At 40.2% G+C, this 12,833-nt stretch overlaps 1 protein-coding gene across 1 annotated transcript in view; it reads right to left on the bottom strand.

Moving 5' to 3' along the window:
• kcnn3 (potassium intermediate/small conductance calcium-activated channel, subfamily N, member 3) overlaps positions 1 to 12,833 on the bottom strand; it is a 103,990-nt gene that overhangs the window by 21,720 nt on the left and 69,437 nt on the right. Inside the window, exon 7 of the mRNA XM_055013761.1 lies at positions 8,344 to 8,454. Within this exon, the coding sequence (XP_054869736.1) occupies positions 8,344 to 8,454 (111 nt within the window). The remainder of the gene's footprint in view (positions 1 to 8,343; positions 8,455 to 12,833) is intronic.

Genomic DNA, 12,833 nt, shown 5'->3' with positions numbered 1-12,833 from the left:
TTCGGCCTATGGCCTTGTTGATGACCTTTTTCTGGAGCATTTTAATAAGTTTTAATCACATGCCTGGTGTACATCCTGGTCAAATCTCAGCTCCGTTGGGGTCACTCTGTTTAAATTTATAGCTTTGGAAAATGTGCAAAAATTGGCCCAAAATTGTCCAAAATATGAAACATAATACAAAATAGCTGACTTCCTGTTGTGTTTCAGGTATGGTTGTCAATTACATTTTTGTGCGTCTCGATGAGTTACATATGCCTACCAAATTTCATAGCTGTAGGTGACACGTAGTGGCTGTAATTACTGTTTGAAATTTTCCAGGTGGCACTATGGAGCTATTTTGACTCACACCTATGCAGTTCACCCAAAATATCAAATTTTTCACCGGTCCTGATGTGTATGCAAAGTTTCACACGTTGTATTTTTAGGCCTTGAAAACTGCGATTGAAAAGGGATGAAGAATGAAAACAATAAAACCACAGGTTTCGAGAGGGTCTTCACACCATTCGGTGCTCGGACCATAAAATGTGTAAACCCATTCCCGCCGTGTCAAATTCATTTCTGCCACTGACACAAGGCGCTAATGACGATCCATCTGGCTCGAATTAAAAGAGGCTGCAGAAAGAAGACTTATTTTTATGGTGCAGAGTGGAAGCGAGCTTTACTAGAAATCTTCTGGGGGTTCGATTGCTCCCATGTGGCCAGTGGTGTAAACATTGGAAGGCGCTGCAGCACCTCCTCCCTGGACTCGGCCCAGAGTGCATTCTGAATGTTCAGGGAGAGCCAAGCTCTCAATAAGCCGCTGGGACTTCTGATTTAACCAACCTGGAAGCAGAATATGCAGTCTAACTTTACAGAAACATCCATAAGCGACTCTAAAATAATACTTCGGTCCTCAGAAACAGACTGTAAATGCACCTTTACAGTATACAAAAGAATAGCTCAATAGCACCACCTGGAAAATTACAAACCGGCTCTACAACCAGGACATGTCACCTACAGCTATGAAATTTGGTAGGAATAAGAAACTCGTCACAACGCACAAAAATGTAATTGACAACCACACCTAAAACACAACAGGAAGTCAGCCATTTTGAATTATGTGACATATTTTGGATGATTTTGGGCCAATTTTTGGTCATTTTCAAAAGCTATAAACTCAAACAGGGTAACCCAACAGAGCTGAAATTTGGCCAGGATATTCTCCAGGTAAGGGTGATTAAAAGCTGCCAAAATATTCTGCAAAAGTCTGAGGGCGTGGAAATGGCGGCTGGCGGAATTTTGACAATTCGCCATGAAACAGGAAGTGCTGTATAACTGGCCTGTATATGCTCCAATCTGTCTCCAACTATACATGTGTGATCCGGTCTTGATAACATGCCTAGGCCCATATACATTCAAGTCGCAGTGCCACCTGGTGGACCCGACCAACGCTGCTTGCAGCTTTAATTCTAGTTCAATTGTATCACCGTACAGTCACTGCATGATTTCTAAGTTGAACAGTTGAGTATTTTCTCTCATAAATAGTCAAAAACAAATAGTTTAGAAGTCCTGTATTAAAGATTCATGCACCAAAGTGGAAACTAAACTGAACAAAATTTTAATTCAATTTCCAACTAACTTATTTGCATGAACCTGGTTATAAAATGAGCTTTGAAGACTAGACTTAAGTCTGTATCTCCACATGCAAAAGGACACAGGAAGGCTGCATCCGTAAAATCAATTGTAAGTTCTTTAGGTATCATTTATTTATATTTCAGTCATCTATTAGTTATCGATTGCTTACATGTGTGTTTATTTTTCAAGAAGCAAAATGACGTGTTTCCAGTTCAGGCTGACCAGTATATGTACTTTAGTAGCGTGACATGTGTCTGTTATACAAGAACAGTCAAGAATAGAGTTTTAAGGGTTTCTCAGGTATAAGGTTTTGGTTTTAAAGAGGCTCCTTTGTGAATTTATGGAATCTGACCTCAGCTGAAGGTCCTTATGATCTAATTTCTAGGAAACTCTTTTGTCTCAGGAACGCAGGGCTGTGGGAAACCATTCTAGAAAGTTTAAACTCTTAACAAGCCAAATGGAAAACAGTTTTGGGTTCACTGTCATGTTATAAATAAGCTGCCATTGCAGTTTTTTCATCATGTTAAAATCAGAAATGTCTCAGTTTTGGACCTATGGACTGTGTCTATGTCTGCATCATGGCTCCACATGGAAAAGAATTGAACAGAGTAAGTGGAAAAAATCAGATTTGAGGCTTTACAAAGATGTAAAATAATCCAGGAAGATCACGTAAAATCTGGGAACCACAGTGTCAGCAGTAATCAGGAGGTATAGAAGGAGTCATAGTAGCACTAATCATGGCTGCAGTGGTCGTCCTCCTAAAATGACTCCACAGACAGTGAACTACTTTCACAATCTAGCTGTAAAAAACAGACAGCAGCTGTTTCAGACTTGGTTCAGGAGTTATCAATGGAAATCAGAGTTTCTGTGAAGATCAGACAGCAAAGAACCATTCAGAACATCAGCCTCTATAGATGGAGGACAAGAAAAAACACCTCTGCTTGCTGTTTGGCACAAGACTGTAACATTAAATTTTGCTGAAGAATAAGAAAAGAAGCCTTATAAATGTTGAGAGAACATTCTTTGGTCAGATGAAGATAAATGAGTTGGGCTCAGATGGAGTCCAGCATGTTTGGTGTGAACCTGACCAGGACTACCACAGTGGATGCATAGTCCTGACAGTGAAGCACGGAGGTGGAAGTATGATGATGTGGGGCTGCATGAGAGCAAAAGGTGTTGATTGCAATGATGACATTTATAGATGAATGTCTGAGATAAACCAAAATACTGGCTGATAAGAAGCTGAACGAAGAGTCATATTCCAGCAGGAGAATCATCCAAAGAACAAAATCACACAAGAAACTACAACCTGGACGAGTATTTGACCTGACTTGAATCCAATAGAACATCCTTGGGGTATTTTAAAGGTAGAGCAACACAACCCATCAAGCAAAGAGGAAATGGAGATTTTAATTTGGCATCATCCATGCTGAGGAGGACTGAGTCTGTCATCAAACATAAAGGTGGACATACGAAGTAGCAAAAAAAAAATTGGAATAATGACTTTTGTTGCCTTAGTTTCCAACTATGGGGCCTGCTGTATTTTTAATACAATAAATCTAAACTGTTTGTTTTTAATTTGGCATCAAAGCAAATACCCTACAGTTCAAATCAGAAGTAATCTGATTACTGAAAGGTGGCACAATGTTGAATCATTTGACATTTAAGCAATGTTGCATAGCGCTGCGCTCACTTCTTTTGTATACTGTAAATGTACAGATGTATGAGGCGTATTCTCTATAATGTTTTCCTTTATTTTCTTCAGTTTTTAAACAAGCAGAATATCCGACTGTTCAGCTCAGGAGAAATGCAATTACTGTAAGGTGACACGAAGCTGAATCATCTGACATTTAAGCGAAGCTGCTCACTTCTCTTGTATACTGTAAGTGACAACATAGTGCCATCAAATATGAAGGAGACGCCCCTGCAGAGAGCTCGTAACGCTTTTTTTCAGACCTGAGTTCAGTCTGTGAACGTTCTGGGTGATTTTCTGACCAGATGGACTTCCTGCAGTGCTCTGAATTAACCAATACTTCCTCCTTTAACCCCTTGGCGCCTGAATTTATTTACAGTTACAGGGGGTCCTCTACTTACGTCGGGAGTCTAAGTTGGAACTCCGGAGAAAATGTAAACAAAGCCGTTAGATGCATCATGATATCTATCAGTTCTTCGAAAAAGTCTTGAATAACAATGACTTTCATGCATGTATGAGTAATTTTATTAGAAAATAACAGAATATGTTGCACTGTTTTTACAACTTGACTGTTTTATTAGATCTAATTTCATGGAGACGGCTTTCCTTTTCTTCAAAGGACTGCCATCAGCAGAGACTGATGCCTGGGAGCCAGAATGAAGGGCAAAAAGTTAGTGAACGTAACACAATCCAAGGTCGCGTACAACCAGCAAAAGTAAACAAAGCCGTCTTATAGCACAGCATGACGACATATTCATCTGCTCTGCTCGGCAACTAGTTCCACATAACCAGTTCTGACGTAACAACAAAATCTAATCACTTGGTCCTTGTGTCATTCCTGAGCTTCCCTGAAAATTTCATCCAAAACCGTTAGTCTGTTTTTGAGTAACGTTGCTAACAGACAGACAAACCAATGCCAATCGTCACACAACTCTAATAATCTAGGTCCTACTCCGACCGGTCCGATGAGAAACCAGCGCTTGCAAAAGGTTCCGAGGTCCGTATTGAATATGTACAAACCGGCATTGGGGGAATGGATACGCTAACTCAGCTGCAGTCTGAATGAAAGCGGTACGATTCGTGACGATCAACGTTAAGATGCAGCTCCAACACTTTAGACATCAAGTCACGCCTCAGTCTTTACACCTCGCACACACACACCAGATTGTTATTTAATTATCATCTGCCTAATCCTATCAAAGGCCGAGACTTTACTCGGCTGCACGGAAATTAACCCGACGCACTGAACTCTGAGTGATGCTTTTAAATCTCTGCATGAGATTCCAACCTGACGTCTGAGATCTGAAAGAGGCGCTCAAATGATACAAAGTGAAAAATATTTTGAAGTGTGCATCAAGCAGAAGCTCCAGAGTGATGAAGTGATGCGTTCGGTGGAGGGAAAGTTGCTGCTGGACGACCACACCCGGCGTTACGCAACGACCCCGGTTCCGATCAGCTGAGAGCTCCCCTCTTTGGCATTTAATTGACATTCTTGTTAATCCTTCAAAGGGAACGAAGCAGCGTTTCCCTGACATGGAGAGCCGGTGTGTGTGCTTCTTCCCCCCCCTCCCTTGTCTATTTGCACATACGATACAGGAGTCGATCGTTGCATTATTCATCGCTGAGCTCCGGCTGATTGTATTCTCTTGTTTCGACGATATGGCAGATAATGTCCCCGGCCATGTAAATCAATGTGCATACAGCAGCTTCAATCGTTGCTCTCTCAGCGATAGAGGGCAAGAGACAATTAGCCTACAGATACAGAAAGCGCGGACCCCTTTGAAGGAAATGTCAGCGAGCAGCACGTCGCATTGTGCTAAAGGAATCGACACCTCCCCGACTTGATGAGCAGCTTTGTTAAGATTCTGATTTACCGGTTTGAGGCTGACATTTGGTTCAAAGTTTTAGCAAATGATCTTTTATTCTTTGAGTAAAAATGTAATCATCATCAGAGGGGCTGCACAAAATGTCATTTTAGCATCGAGGTTGTGATGTGAAGTTTAGAAAATGAGCTTAAACACGTCAATTTTTTGTTGTTTGATACAAAAAGACAACAACTTGCTCCTCTGATCACAGTTTCTGAGCCTTGCTGCATTTATTTTATTGATCTAGTGTATATTTTTTGTCCTTTCCTTCTAAAGTTGTCCAAAAGTATTTGAAACTTGTCAGAAAATCACTGGAGAAATTCCACAGTAACAAAAAAAGTTCAAACTGAAGAAATGTCCAAAATATTTGAAAAACAGTAAATTTACCATAAATTTAAAATGAGTTAAATTTTTGTTTAAAAGGACATTTTTTTGGTCATTTTGGACAATTTGAGTCATTTTAGACTATTTATAGTCCAGTTTTGAGTCTTTGCTCATCATCAGTAGAAAGATGTTTCTCCATGCTGAATGTATCTCCAACAACCTGCTCCTCTGTTCACTGTTTCTGAGCCATGCTGCATTTATTTTATTCATCCAGTAGCTTTGATTTTCCTCTCAGTCATTTTTGACAAGTTTTGAGTAATTCCATATATTTGTTTCAACCATTCTGGGCAAGTTCAGGCCTTTTATACATTATTTTTACTTGTTTTGCGCCATTTTCTGACACTTTTTGAGTCATTTTTGACAGTTTTTGCACAAGTTTATGTAATTTTGTATAAAATTTCACTCATTGTGAGGATGATTATTTCCATTTTCCAGCCTCTACTCTGTTCATCATCAGTAGAAAGATGTTTCACCATGCTGAATGTATCTCCAACAACTTGCTCCTCTGTTCACTGTTTCTGAGCCATGCTGCATTGATTTTATTGATGCAGTAGCTTTGATTTTCCTCTCGATCATTTTTGACGAGTTTTGAGTCATTCCAATTGTTGTTTTGTCAACCATTCTGGGCAAGTTCATGCACTTTTAGACATTTTTTTTCATTTTTGTGACAATTTCAGACAAGTTTTGTCTATTTTTTCACTCCAGTAGGTTTGATTTGTGGAAATAATGCCTGCAGTTCAGCTAAAAACTCTGAATTTTTGTTGTCAAAATGTCATTTCATCATTTCATCATCGAGATTACAATGTGAAGATGAGAAAATAATTAGTTTTTGCTGCTTAACACAAAAAAGCCCCACTAAACTACAAAAGACGTCTGTCTGATTTACTCTGAATTGAAGCTGTATTTTAAAAAAAAAAACAAAAAACAAAACACAGTTTGTCAACCTGGTGGCTCCACATGTGGACAGAAAAAAAGAAAGAAATCAGTTGTATGGAATATTTCCGCTATGAGACCAAAAATAGATTCTCTGTTGTCTTGCTTTTGTTTCCACCACTTGAGGCAACACAACTAATTAGTTTGACCATTTAAATTAGCAGCACAAATCTCTGCACAGCCTGATCTGAATGCCATCAAGAGTCAAAAAATAAATTAAAAATGGATGTATTTAGTCATTTTTTAAAGCTTTTTCAAAATGCATTTCTGATTTTTATTGCATATTCACTCCTGTACAAAATCCCAACCATTCTAGGATGACTAAATCTTTCTAAACAAAGTTTTTAAAGTCACCTGTTGTGAATTTCTGTATTTTTTCATGTATGATTTTTGTCACCACACAAGAAAAATAGAATCATCCAAATGTAAAATCATGTTGAAAATAAAAAAATTGATGATTCTTTCTGTTTTTTAAGCTTCTTGTGCTGGTAAATGTTGTCATTGTGGTAATTTTTACAGGGAACATCCAGTTTCATATGCATCCAAATGTTAAAATCATCTTGAAAACTGAAAATCTGATAATTCTTTTTGTTCCTACAGCTTCTTGAGCTTGCAAATGTTGTAATTTTGGGGATTTTTACAGATGACATCCAGTTTTAAACGCATCCATATTGTAAATCAGAAAAGGCGAGGAGCTTTAGATGTCGGTAAATTGAAGGTTAGGAGCAACATGCGTGCCAACACTCACACATGGGCTGCTGTCGCACGTCTGAAGGGTGTTAAACATCTTGTGAAAAGCGACTCTGGTTGACCCGAAGCACAGAAGTCTGTCTGGCTGCTCCGTCGATATTTTATCCACGCTCAAATTATTGATCACAAAGCCCCGTTCAGTCACCCAGATAAGCCCGCTGCCATAATGTACCCTACATATTTGATACAGCCAGCTATTTTTAAAACCCGGGTCTTTCAACTGTATGAAAAATTGAAAAGGGACCAGAGGGAGGAAGGAGGGAGGAAGGAGGAGGGAAGAGGTGGAGGCGAAGGGGCAAGAAAAGGAGAGGTGACAGATTCAGAGAGAGAGAGAGGAAGGGATTTACTGTGAGAGAGACAAATGTCAGAGGAGAGGGGAGGAGGTGGGAGGAAAAAGATGGAAAAGAAAGGCAGCGCCGGATAGAGATGACCTTTCATTGCTTCCTCCAATAACACGGCGCTCTGTCACAACAATGTAGCGCCCAAACAACGAAAGAAACCCACCAAAAACTGGACTTTTTGTTTTAACCCACGTGTCGTCCTGCAGGTCAAAATTGACCCGTTTTAAAGTTTGAAAACGTGGAAAAAAAAAATATTTTCACAGTGAAACTTCTGATGTCCACATTTTTAACATTTTTGGGAAATTTTACAAGATTTTTTGGTGGAAAAAACAAATATGTTTCTTAAGAACATTCACAGAAAAATTAACCAAAATCCAGCAAATTTCACTGGATTTTGGTTGATTTTTTAGTGAATGTTCTTAAATAAAATATTAGAAGTTTTACTGATATATATGGAATCACTTTAGATATTTTTAGGATTTTTTTGGAAGATTTTTACTCATTTTTTGAAAATATTTACAAGAATTTTCTTGCCAAATTTGGGAGATTTTTTTTTTTTTTTAAATAAAACTTTTAAGTGAAACTTTTAAGGAAGTATTGGAATTTTCTTCCAAAAGGTTTTGCAAATTTTCTGAAATTTTGGGAATTTTTTGTCTGAATTTTTGTATTTTTTTAGACAAAGAAACAATGTTTTTGGTGCCCGTAAATAAGGACAACAGGAGGGTTAAAGCTTGACAGATTACAGGTTGGTTTTTGTGTTTACCCGCTTGGTGAGCTGCGTGTCCATCATGAAGTTGTGTACGTGCTTCTCGGCCTTGGTCAGCTCCAGCTTCCTGGCTACCACGGCAACCACCAGAGCCGTGCACCCGGCTCCCTGCAAGAAACGAGTAAGAAGAAAAAAACATCGATATCTCATCAGGAAAACACCGTTAGACGGGCCACAGCGTAACACCTCGAGGACGGAGCCGCAGCAACACTGAAAAAACACAAAATAATAAGATTTGGTTCCTGATTTCTCTTTTATTTTTTGTGCAAAATGCGATCAGTGTCAGAGGGGCGGCAAAAAATATGTTCGCATTGAGGTTGTGATGTGAAGTCCAGTGAATAAACTTAAACACAACAATTTTTTGCTGTTTGATATAAAAAGACAACAACTTGCTCCTGTGTTCACTGTGTCTGAGTCATGCTGCATTTATTTTATTCATCCAATAGCTTTGATTTTCCTCTCTGTCATTTTTGACAAGTTTTGAGTAATTTCAAACATTTTTTTCAACCATTCTGGGCAAGTTCATGCCTTCTTAGACATTTTTTTAGCTGTTTTGTGCAGGTTTGTGACAATTGACAAATTGAGTCATTTTTGACAATTTTTGCAAGCCAGAAGGTTTGATTTGTGGAAACGCTGCCTGCAGTTCAGCTGAAAACTACTTTTCTACTCATGCTACTTTTTGTAGCATGACTGTTGGTCGCAGCTGAGTCGTTCATGGCCTTTTGGTTGTGGTGAAAAGTGCTGAATTTTTTGTTTTTTTACAAAATTAGGATAGTGTAAACTGTTTATTTTTAGCTATTTTAAAAAAAGAATTAACTTTAACTGATTCTGCACACCTAGATCACCACGGTAACTGATGCTGTGGATCTAGATCACCATGGTAACTAATGCTGCAGATATAGATTACCATGGTAATTGATGCTGTGGAGCTATATCCCCATAGTAACTGATGCTGCACACCTATATCACCATGGTAACTGATGCTGTAGATCTAGATCACCATGGTAACTGATGCTGCACGCCTATATCACCATGGTAACTGATGCTGCACACCTAGATCACCATGGTAACTGATGCTGCACACCTAGATCACCATGGTAACTGATGCTGCACAGCTACACTACCAAAGTTGGATTATTCTAAAACTACACTACCGTTCAAAAGTTTGGGGTCATCCAGACAATTCCATGTTTTCCATGAAAACTCCCACTTTTATCCATGTGCTAACATAACTGCACAAGGGTTTTCTAATCATCAATGAGCCTTTCAACACCATTAGCTAACACAATGTAGCATTAGAACACAGGAGTGATGGTTGCTGGAAATGTTCCTCTGTACCACTATGGAGATATTCCATTAAAAATCAGCTGTTTCCAGCTAGAATAGTCATTTACCATATTAACAATGTCTACACTGGATTTATCATTCATTTAATGTTATCTTCATTGAAAAAAAACTGCTTGTCTTTCAAAAATGAGGACACTTCTAAGTGACCTAAACTTCTGAACAGTAGTGTATTAAATCCACCTGTTGACTGAAGCAGCTGCACACGATCGGTTCATTTTGTGCAGAAGAAGAGTCACATGATGTGTTAAACGGCCACTTCTGTGCAGAATTTGAGCCTGAAAACCTGGATTACCAAAGAAAGGTGATGATTGTCTTCATTAAACCTGTTATATCTGACTGGGGTTTTAGTTTTTGTCGAGCGAGAAATAAGAGCCAAACCATGACTACCTTCCAGGATGATTTTAAACAACTGACGTATCAAACAAGCCATTTCTGGAGGCAGTCAGGAGGAACTGGTAAATCGTCTTATTTTGGACGAGATGATTGAAGGGAGCGAGGACGAATACGAAGCACTGACAGAAGGAAGGAGTGAACGGGTGAGAGGAGAGGATTAGGAGCTCCGTCGCAGATCCACATTTCCTCGTGTCGAGACGCCGGCCAAGTCTATTTCTACTTCCCATCCATCTGGTGCAAGATTCCTTTTCGATATCGCCTCTATACGTAGCTGCAAAAATACACTCCCTATAGATAAAATTTAAAAAAAAGATTGACACCACCTAATTTGGTTTAATTAGATGCTGTCACTTTGAATTACATGGTGTCAGTCTTGTGCTGTCACCGGCGGCTCGAGGAACCTGCAAAAAAAAAGAAAAAAAAAAAGAAAGTGTAAAACATGGACCTGGTTTTGTCTGTACTCCAGCTCCGGCCCACGTGGGACATATGGCAAATTCATTTGGGAAGAGAGTGACAGCGGTCTCTCAACCAGAAAGATATGCCTGAGAGGAGAGGAGGAACGGCAGACTTAATTAACTTCCAGATTAGACGCTGTTATTTTCCGCAGGTTCCTGTGAAGGGGCAGCAGGAGATAACGGGAGTAAATATAAATCGGGGAGGAAAGAGGGAAAGGAAGGGCTGAACGGAGAGAAGGCGGCGATGTTAATGAGGTCACATATCTCCCGATAAGTAATGAATTAAGATTAAGAGTGTTTAATGAAAATCCTTCCTGCTTGTGCATCCCGAAAAAAAAATATGAGGGGGGAAAGACTCGATCGTGCAAGACAAGGTTCGCCGAAAATAAACTTTGGCTCGCACAAAACCAGGCATTAGTGCCCACGTCTATGCACTCATCCACTCTGTTAGTGTTTATTCAGAAACTATGAATAAAATATGATGAGAGCCAATGGAAAACCCTCGGAGCGTTCGAACACGTCTGCGCTTTGGGGGGGAAGAAGGAGCCCTCGACGCCACTCCTGCCGCCGCTGCTGCACAGTTCGTATGAAACCGTCGGCCACAAGCAGCGGGAGGCTGATTGGTTTCATGCACGTGAGTTTGTTTTGCATCCATTTGATTCCAGCAGGGTTTCCTCGTGCAATCGGGTGTTTTCCCCTTCCACTTCCTCCTCCTCCTCTGTCAAACTTAGCTGTCAGAAACGTGGGGAATCACCATCTGTGCTGCTGTGGAGCGTCTAAACGCCGCAGGTGAACAGCGTTTAAAAAAAAATAAAAAACAGGAAGAGAAAAGAGTAGTTTCCCCAAATAGGTCAGGAAAGAGACGGTGATGTTTGACACACACACCAAAAAATGTACATTTAATTTGCTCAATTAGGCAGCATTTAGAGGCACAAAAAGGTTTGAAATGGTGCAGCTACTTTTACTGATCTCATAGCTTTGATTTTCCTCTCTTCTGCACAAATTTTGGGTGATTATGAGGATGAATATTTCCATTTTTCCCACCTCTCCAGACTTTTCCTCTCTCCTCTGCTCATCATCAGTAGAAAGATGTTTCTCCATGCTGAATGCATCTCCAACAACTTGCTCCTCTGTTCACTGTTTCTGAGCCATGCTGACTTTATTTATTGATCTCATATTTGGTTATTTTTCACAAGGGAACCACATGTCACACAGGATATGTGCAGAAACTGTTAAAAATCCAAGGATTAATTCTAATTTTACAGTTTCTTGATCAAATAAATGAGTTAATTTTGGTGATTTAAAAAAAAAAAAGGACACCTCTCAAACCCGTCGGTGGATTTTTTAAGGTTCTGAGGGTTAATATGCTGCACGTCAACATCTGGAACATCCCTTATGTTGACGTAATTCATATAATTATGAGTGTTGTCATTCATTAATTTGTTTACACACAACACTCCACGTATAGCTGCGCTCATTGTTGACAGCCGCTTTAGTAAACACTTATTCCTGCGTATGAGCCGCGTTATCTGATGAGCTTTGATTGAGACGTTCACCTGTTGCTGCGTATAAATACCGTCTAACAACATCCAGCCGCCCACGAGCACACACACACACACACACACACACACACACACACACACACACACACACACACACACACACACACACACACACACACACACACACACACACACACACACACACACACACACACACACACACACACACACACACACACACACACACACACACACACACACACACACACACACACACACACACAGAGCAACACCTGGCACACCCCCAGGTAGCCTCGGGGCAGTGGTATATTCCAACACTACTGGCCTTTATGTGTTGTCATAGTAACGGCAGTGAGAATTTCTCCTATAGAAGCTCATTACAATAATTCTCAACCTGGAAAAAATAAAAAATGAAATCCTGTTTTCTGCCTCGACCCGTCGCCCCTCCAGCGGCGATCAACAAAAACAAAGCCCTCTGACGGCTCTGGAGGGTGTAATGAGAGTGTTTGTGTGTGTGTGAGTCACGCCAAAGAACGTACGTGGAGTTGTGTGGAGGATGCAGACGGCAGCGGTGGGCATCGGGACAATGTGCATCCAACCCCCCGTTCCGTGTCTGATGAGTTGTACTCGAATCTCCAAAAGCTGATTGGATGATTCACTCGGCGAACGGGGGCTTGAAAGGTGTGCGTTTGTTCGCACGCTTTATTGGACTGCACATAAAAGAAAGTAGGTGAGCTGGCAAACACTCAGAGAGGATGAAAGAATACTC

This window comes from Amphiprion ocellaris, chromosome 9 (genome assembly GCF_022539595.1).
Source record: "Amphiprion ocellaris isolate individual 3 ecotype Okinawa chromosome 9, ASM2253959v1, whole genome shotgun sequence".
In the NCBI taxonomy this organism is placed as follows: Eukaryota; Metazoa; Chordata; class Actinopteri; family Pomacentridae; genus Amphiprion; species Amphiprion ocellaris.
The sequence above is the reverse complement of the archived record's forward strand: the minus strand, read 5'-3'. Positions and strand labels throughout refer to the sequence as shown.